Genomic DNA, 9,078 nt, shown 5'->3' with positions numbered 1-9,078 from the left:
ACACGAAACTGCTCTCACTCCTCATTTATTTTCATGTTAGATCGATATCTTGAAGATACGCTTTTATACACCCGCTGCGATTATTAACTCGCTCACACAACACAGATCATTTCAGCTGGCAGCGGAGCTGAAAGGAGCCCTTAAGGGCCAGAGAAGGCAGCGATATGAGGGCTGGTTTTCCCCTGGGAAAGGCGTATAAGAGCCCCATCATAATAAAGCTTTTGTCTCTGAAGCGCAATAGAGGTTATTATGAATTTAATTTATCAGTTCAAATGAAAAAATAAAACTTTCAGCGTGCTCCCATCCATTAATAAAGGTTTGTTTGAATGTTGGATAAACCCCATGCTGGGTATGTAACAACCAAATTGTTTTAGACGAATTTGAAATATTCCTGAAAACGACAATGTGTCCATTAATTTGAGCCTAAATGAGATAATATTGAAACATATTATTTTCATGAAAAGAATGCTTGTCTCTGAAAAGAGCAATAGTACACATCACTATCGCGCGCTTTCACAAATTGGAAAACATTGCGTTGAAATATTTTCATTGAAAAAAAAAAGACACTACAAAAAAAATAAACAGTCTCACTGATAATCAGAAATTGTCTGTTTTTACTACACGATATATTTTTTTTAATGTTGGATTTAAAAGCTCTTTCTCTGGAGCGTAGCAACGCGTCTGTGCGCAATCGTGTGCGCAAAACGTCCAACATTAATCTCACAAAACAACAAAGTCTGTACGGCTTAGGAATAGTTTTTATTCAAGTATCAACATTTTTAAATAAATAAATATTTTTCAGGTACACCGGAGATATAATTTCAGAGTGGTCCTGGTCATGTGACAGTGGTGGAGATTTATTTAAGTAACAGTTCAATCCACATACTCACCAAACTGTCCCATCCCCAATATACAAATAATAATGTTGCTATGGACTGGGGGATTTGTCTTTACAAATCTGTCCACCGTGCTCATCGGATTGGCAACAACAATGGACTGTTTTCAGAAAAAAACTACATACAATACGTACAACGTGTATACAGCTATACAATAATTCAGAGCATTTCCCTGATTAAATATCTGTTAATTACAAACGACTGAACACAACTGGCCCAGTCTTCCTTCTTTTCTTTCCTTCATTCTTTTTTTTCTTTTTTTTTTTTGGCAGCATTCAAATCTCATCAAGATATATAAAAAAAAATCATTTCAGACAGCAGTAGTTCTATGAGACTTTTACGGAGAGACAGACAGGTCCACATCCTCCTTTTCTGACGAGGATGGAGATGCGGGAATGTCGTCGTCCTCCTCCTCCGAGCATCTGGCGGCGGACAAGGACGAACATTTGCAGTTGTGTGATCCAGTCCTCTGCCCGCCGCTCTTGCCCTCCTTTTTGTGCTTCACTCTGCGGTTCTGGAACCAGATTTTCACCTGCTTCTCGGACAAGTTCAGGTACGTGGCGATCTCGATGCGCCTCAGTCTGGACAGGTACATGTTGGAGGTGAACTCCCGCTCCAGCTCCAAAAGTTGCGTGCTGGTGAAGGCAGTACGCATGCGCTTGCTACTCTGAAGTTTTCCATTGTTGTTTTCTGTTGAAAAAAAAAAAAAGTTATATAGACTGTTAAAAACCAGTAAAGCAAAAACAAACAAACAAACAAACAAAACAAATCAAGACATCTAAATTTGGCGATATCTGCCTCTACTCACCGATGGAGATGCAGTGGAATTGCCTTGGGTCCGGAACCGTGTACGCAGCTTGGTATATCCCTGGAGCGTGGCTGAGGTTCACGCTGTTCGACGTGGAGTGCTGCCTGGACAGAGCGGAGTGGCAGTACTGCGAACCAAACGGAGGGAATGAAGCTTTGAGGAGCGGCAGGGTCGGAGGAGAAGGATGAAGCTGGGACGCGGCCATGCACAGCGGGCAGAAGCACAGCAGACCGGCTTTCCTGGAGTGGCAGGAACCCGGCAGCCCGTGCGGGTGGTGCGGCGAGTGCACCGCGTAAGGGAACAGAGGCGGGCTGCTCTCGCTCCCCTTGTCGCTGGTCTCCCTCAAAATCAGGGAATCCACGAGAAAAGACCTCGGCATGTTGGCGAAACTTGTTGCTCGGCGTGGCTGTAGTCTGAGCCTCGTTGCGTCACTCGGTGCGTCAGTGTGCTCTCAGTGGCACGGTGGACAGCGAAGTGGTGCTGAAGGCGCACGGCCTCGCCTTAAATAGCTGCGGATGGACTCGGTTCGGCCATGTGACGGTTACGCTGCAAGCGGCCGAGAGCTCTCAATAGGGTTTTGTGCCTTTCTCTAGGCATTCCCACTGCACGCTTCCCCATTATTTCACTTGTTAACTAAATGAACTGCATAATGTAGTCTATTCTTGTCAGCCCCACCCACGCCGAGAGAGGCGGCTCTACCCTTTCTCCCTTTTATCATCACTCTCATTTCGATCATAGTGGCGAGCTTAAATTTCCAGAGAAAGCGTCTCTGCTTCATTTGGGAACTAAGTTAAGTTTCCTCTGGGATATTAAGCAGGGTGAGTTAAATGCAACCGAGAGACGAGACAAATTACACTGTAGAGCTGAAAAGTGTAAGGTGTTAAATATAATTCATTCATTATTAAACTTTTTATCTAGCATATCATCTTGTAAATGTGCTGTTTAATAATAGTCAATGAGCTCAAACAATGTTAGCACTTTATTTTAGCAACTATTCCCACTTTATTATTCTTCCAACCTGAACAAATTGGTGAAAATGTCACTTATCATGCTGTTTAAGTCAAACTTTATTCTAATTAGTGGAAGAGAACGGTAAGTCACATTAGTTTATAAGGATGAGGTGCAATGAATGTATTAAATTGGCAAAGGCTAAGACCTAAATGTTTTCGCAGAGCGCAAATTTAAGTTTGTTGCCAGCAGTAGTTTCACAGGAGCTCTATTCTGAGTAGAAATCTTTTTTTTTTTTTAAATATTTTGAAGTTCATTACATATCAGCAATAAATATAAGTTTTTATTTGAATGAATCAGATTAGATTTTAAGTGCAACACTCAAATCTGCGTAAATTGCCTGTTTTATTTCAGTGACTAATATTTGGATTAGAATCTAAATAAGGATGTTGGTTCATTTCTTCTCTTTTGTCGGGTCAAGGAAACACCAGACAAATGATATGTTTATGTGGGTCAAATTGTGATTGAATATTTCAGGTAGGATCTGTTATAAGACTCACGGCTGAGAAATGTTCTGAAATGAAGTTCGTATCCAACTTATTGTTCAATCAAGTTACTCAAACTGAACTCAAGATCTTCATAGATGGAGGCAATCTCTGCAAAAGACTTTCATCATCTTAGGGAATAAAGTTTAAATGCCACCTTTTAAGAAAAGATGCGGAAAAAGTTTATAACTATTTCAGTAATGCTTTACATCTTTCAGTTTCTACTCAGAAATACTGAACAAAATCAAGTGTATTGATGAAATGTTAACATTTTACTGCATTTATCTGAGTTGGGGAAGATTTTCTCTTGCTGGTTGTGAAAGCAACATTAAACTTGGTTTCTACTCCCCAACTCTAATGATGCCCATCATCTGCTCACCGGATATGGCTGACAAAGTTGGAATATAAATAATATTTTCTTTATTTTCTGTAGTTACATAAAGGGAAACTTCCACACTTTAGTTTTGCTACATTAACAGCTTCACCAGAAGGAGTGTAAAGCACACTGTGTTGTTTTGCAGCAGCTATCTTTGGAGAATTTGGGCATGAAAGATGCCTCTTTGAACTTTCTGGCTTTAGTTAAAACACAGCGCTGATGTGCTGCAGTTCTTATTATGCACTGCAAAAGGTGCTGTAGATAAAATCTGCCTTTACTCAACAGTGGCAGCAGAAGAAGAAGAAGTGCAATCCTTATACAAGTTTATCTGGATATATTAGTAAAAATTAACATACATCCAGACTTTACCCTGTTGCTCTTAACTGTTTTGGAGAGCGTCACTCATGCTACACATGACTGGCCAAAATGTCAGAACGTGCATCTCAAAAATAGCTCATGAGCCGCTGATCCAGAGGACATAAACTGAGCATGGACCAGGTGTCGCTGTTCTCAGGTCAGCTCCACACACACTGAATGAGAGCACTGAACTAACGTCTCATTCAAGCGGAAATATTTAGACACAATTTATTACCAATATGAAGACGTTGATTGTTGGGATTAAACTACTTACAGCTTTGATTAAAATTCGAATCATTTTACTGGTTTATATGTAATAGCTACCCTACAAATGCATCTTTTTTTATGCATTTGATTCGGGTCTTCTGTACTTGTATGGCTCCTTTCACTGACACAAACATGCACGCAACAGCTGAATGTAAAGTTTATGCATATCCATTTTAGGGTTAATGTGTCATTTCTGGGCACAAAAAAAAAAAAAAAAAGAAGAAGGGACAAGTCATTGCCTGAAGGCAGCGCTGTTAAAGAGCAGTGATTAATTCCTTTGCTCGGGCCCCTGCCGAGTCGGAGGGGGAAAGAATATGTAAAAATAACCAGGTTTTCACTCCGCGGCCCTCATTGAATGTCATTGTGGAGGGCTTTCAATGAGAGAGAAAGAGAGTCGAATTAAAGTGTGTGACAGCGGCGGATAGACGCAACAAAGGCGACTCTGTCATAGAGGAGCCCTGCGCGCTGCGCGTCAAGCCCCCGCCTCGCGCTCCGGTTGAATTAAGTAATAGGAAAACATTTTCTTTCACTTTAAGTCCTTTTTGAACAACATCTTCAAAGGGACCGCAGTCGTAATGTGCGAGTAAAGAGTGGAGTGTGATTTTATTTTTTTATTTTTTACCTACGTTTAGAGGAGACAACACCAGAAATAGATCTATAGGGTTAGGAACGTAAAAAGGATCTAACCGAGGGCGCTTTTCTGTTCTAGAATGGCTGCATCAATATTTCAGTGTGATGCCGTCTGTTTTGAGCACGTAAAAGGGGCTCATTGCCTTACGTTTACACCGGTAATCTTCAATAATTAGGTTGTGCCATTAAAGCCAGATTAGGAGCAGTTAAGCGATCTAAGGAGACCGAACCACCGACACTGAAAACCTGTTGTATCACTGCGCGTCATTTTTCAGTTTTCAATTAGTCTGTCTCTTTATTTCCATCAGCAATTCAGCCTCGTAGCGATTTTCGAAACACCTTTATTCAAATTTTAATGAAGGTGACAGGTTAATGATATGTCATAATGTGTCACCCGGCGTTAAAAGCTCTAGAATGATCACAAAGAGCTCAGGCCGAGTGCATGTGGGAATGCTCAGACATAAAACAGACCAAACATATAAACGATTCAGTGAATATCCCCCCCTTTTTTTCTTCTTTTTTTCCAGCGGCAGGTATAGTCTGTGTGCGGGGGCAGCGCAGTGCCTATTGCTGAACATAAAGATGTTATCAAAGGCCCTAATTTTCAAATTATGTACAGCAGTCATCCCGTGGATAGGAATAGAGGTTTCACAGGGCCGTCACGCAGGGGAGGCTCATCCCTAATTTGCAATCCCAACTGGAGACTGACAAATAGTTTTGACCTCCCTCTGGAGGCTGCGGGCCAGAAGTGCAAAGAATCCCATTCTCCCCATGATCACTTGTTACCGAGACAAATAATCGAGGAAAATAGAGCTCTCACATTATAACCACTCTGATGCGCCTCTGCACAAACTGGAAGCTAAATAAATAAATAAAGATACATCTATAGCCACTTCTGATAATGCACCATCACCCCCATACCTGCGGGGTTTTTTCTCCCTCTTGTGACAAAGCAGCATCCCAGCCTAACTCAGCAGTAAAAAACGGTTCGATTTTAATCAGTACAATTGTAGAAAGATTGTACTGTTTTAAGTTAAGATGAAAATGAACCACTTCACCGAATGCAATCTATCATAACCCCTCAAATATAAACAAGTTGGACTTATGTTGTTTCATGAAGCTGCACTGAAAATCTGTTATAATTTAACTAAAAAAAAAACAACAACCCCAAAACAAACTGTTACAACATTTTTTCAAGTTTGAATCAAGATTTTTACATAGCAGCTGAAAGACTATTAGTAAGATTACTGCCTGGTTTATAAACATATTTACTTACAATAAGATTATTACTTAAGTAACAGATTATTAGCACTGTTTCTCTAATTTGATTTTACTCTGGTTTAATCAAAAGTTAAATACAATTGTAAAAGGTAATTAATTCGTGATTAAGGCATGAAAATGCTAAAAAAAAAAAAAAAAAAAGTAAAGTAAACCTCTAAAATTCATTGCTTCAAGTTGAAAAAACAAATATGTCTCAGCCATTGTAAATAATGTATTAGTAATAGTAAGATTACTAAACTAATTACAGCTTGATGCAAACTTCATCACTTGCAGCAGGATGCAAACATTCATCCTTTTTTCTGCACCCTTGTGGGGTCAGGATGGGTGCTGGTGCCTTTCTACAGCGAGACATTTCGGGCGAGAGGCGGGGTCACCCTGGTCAGGTCGCCAGTCCATCGCAGGCCTGCAAACATGCCTGTTTTACAACAGTTCAAAACTTTTGATGAACTTAAAACAACCCATATGAACATATCAGCCTTGCCATATTACCAAAATAACCAAAATAACAACTTGGATGTTATTTTGACAATAACAACCAAGTGAACCAACATAATCAGCTCAATTCTAATTCAAATATGTGGCTGAGGTTTGTTACCAAAACAAGGTTAATGTTGTTTAAGTTGATCAATTTCACACCAATACTTTCATAATCTGGTTACAATTTAAATTAATGTAATACTTTCCCTAATTTCATTTTAAAAAGGTTTTTGCTAGCATCAGCATTAGTGGTCAGTCAACCAGATTACGGCAGAAGCTGGATACAAGCTTTATTTTTTATCTCCAAAAGTTTATTTCAATCGTAAGTTTGAGTTGACTTTCATTCAGCTTACGTACGGATTCAAGCTCCATTGCATATAAAAAAACCCGACCTTATTGTTCTCTGCAAAAGACAATAAACAGTCTAATTTAACCAACATGTTCACTCCAGAATTATTTTCTTATAATTCAGCTTGCTGTTATGTTTGACGTTAGCCTTACTTTATAACCTAATTATTGCACAAAAAGAATACGACTAAATCAACAAATTTACCAGCCGAAGAAGCTAATATCACTAAAACTAATTAATGTGCTGAATTAAGTGTGAAATCATTTCAATGGCCAATGTTTAACATCCTCCAAATTTCTCCTTTTAAAGCGTGTTCAACAAGCAGCTGGGAAAACGTTTTAACATAACTGTTTGATTCCGGGGGGAAGCAATGCCCCTGATATTGTAAATTATTTATAAGATATTAGGATGGAACAATTGCCATCACTCAAATTCGACCCTGGTGATAACGCTGACCACTGCCTGCTGTGCCGCTGGTGGAACACATTTTCACTGGGCTCTTTTACGCAATTATAACCAAAGATCTCGTGCCTGATGACATAAAGAGAGCGGTCTGTTTATGGAGATGTAGTCAATATCTCCTTTTCTTTTTGGAATGAATAATTCATAGTTTAAGACATTATACCCCCTCGCTTAATATGTACACACACTTAAACACCCACACATCTTTAATACAAGTGATGGTTTTAGCTGACAGTGTAACAGGATTTAAGGTCCCACTGGGGTTTGGGACAGCCGTGGATGGGCGCTGTGACTGGCGACGTGACACAGAGGGCCGGTTTGCCCCTCCTAATCTCCCCCCGAGGCAACATCACAAGCTGCAGATCCCGCTGCACCTCCACGGACACACAAAGGCCTGATTATCATTCATATGCTCACCAGAAACACCAGTCCAATAGATAACAGATGACACATAAGCACCAGCTGAATGGTGCAATATGTTTGGGCTGCTGGAGTCTATAGGGACTAATGAATCCTAAAGAGAGAGAGAGGTGGACAAAGAGAAGCTGTCAGCGGAAGGAGCGTAAAGTGACAGATTCAGGCCTCTACAGGTGAACCTATGGGGAGAAAACAACATGGCTACAGACATTTATGTTCATAACGTCAAATATTTTGAGTTGAATTAAAGATATGGCATCACATTTGATTAAAATTAGTATACCACTAATTAAATGATCCACTAGATGAGCGTTGAAAACCTCCAAATAGGTTTCCATTAGAAGTGTTGCTCCATTTTATGGTAAAGCTGATCACTTCTTTGTTGCAACAGTTGGTGCTGAAAATAACCCCATACTTTGGGAAAGCCATTTATTTCCATTAATTTTCTTTTTACAAATTGCATTGCCATTTGCGCTTGTTTTATTTGATGTGTGAATGTTATGAACAATTATCCCAATTCAGACCCTTCATCGATTCTAGAGCTGAGGAGCCAACATCAATTCAAGACTCACATGGGAATAATGGTATTGTGTTCAAGATGGTAAATGTCTCTTTGTTGACTCAACCGGCTTCTTGTTCATCACAGGATTGATTATGATGATTAAATGATCTGAAGAGGGATTTTAATGCTGCTTTTTTTTTTTTATTAAGTTTTTTAAGTTTCTTGCTCGCAATATTTTTTCCAAATCATTGTACATCAACGAGGGCAGTGAGTACATACAATAGTAGAGATGATCAAGTCTTTAATTAACCAGCTCAGATCAAGAGACTTTTAGGAGCTTTGGAAGAAACACCTCTACTCTTTTGCTTTTAAATTGAATAAAGTCTGAAATTGTGACTTTATTGTCACGGTTCACTTCATTTGACAAAATCATTTGACTATTTTACAGTGTTTATTGTATCTATTTGTTTTAATATAAAACTTGGCCATGTTAACCAGGCCATATTAATAATATATATATGACATTTTTCTATAACGCTGTGAAATAATTTTGCCTAACTCCTCTTTGCAGCTTTGGTTCATTCAGCTACACCGGGGATTTGCAAATATTAACACCTTGTTTATCGTCATCCCACAGCATCTGAAGCATGAGTTCAGACAAGAAGACAGTGAAATATAAATGTTTTGAGCCGTTCCAAAGAGTCCTTGCTGGCATGAACTTAATGTCACAAACTAATGACCAAACATTCTCCTTTGGGACCTT

The 9,078-nt window shown here is 39.4% G+C and overlaps 1 protein-coding gene across 1 annotated transcript; it reads right to left on the bottom strand.

Annotated features, from left to right (window-relative positions):
* Nucleotides 1-740: 740 nt before the first annotated feature.
* Nucleotides 741-2,711, bottom strand: gsx1 (GS homeobox 1). Its single transcript, XM_008427005.3, has 2 exons — nucleotides 1,705-2,711; nucleotides 741-1,586 (listed from the first exon to the last, which is right to left on the bottom strand). Exons 1-2 carry the CDS (start codon nucleotides 2,081-2,083, stop codon nucleotides 1,234-1,236), a joined length of 732 nt encoding a protein of 243 aa, XP_008425227.1. The 5' UTR covers nucleotides 2,084-2,711; the 3' UTR covers nucleotides 741-1,233.
* Between the last annotated feature and the right edge of the window lie 6,367 nt (nucleotides 2,712-9,078).

Source organism: Poecilia reticulata, chromosome 14 (genome assembly GCF_904066995.2).
Source record: "Poecilia reticulata chromosome 14, P_reticulata-male-v2, whole genome shotgun sequence".
NCBI lineage: Eukaryota > Metazoa > Chordata > Actinopteri > Cyprinodontiformes > Poeciliidae > Poecilia > Poecilia reticulata.
The sequence above is the reverse complement of the archived record's forward strand: the minus strand, read 5'-3'. Positions and strand labels throughout refer to the sequence as shown.

Bases quoted from the DNA above. Each gene is read 5' to 3' on its own strand.
- gsx1 (XM_008427005.3), bottom strand. From the start codon at position 2,083: ATGCCGAGGTCTTTTCTCGTGGATTCCCTGATTTTGAGGGAGACCAGC. The intron at 1,587-1,704 runs GTGAGTAGAGGC...TTTTTTCAACAG, and splicing joins ATTCCACTGCATCTCCATCG to AAAACAACAATGGAAAACTT.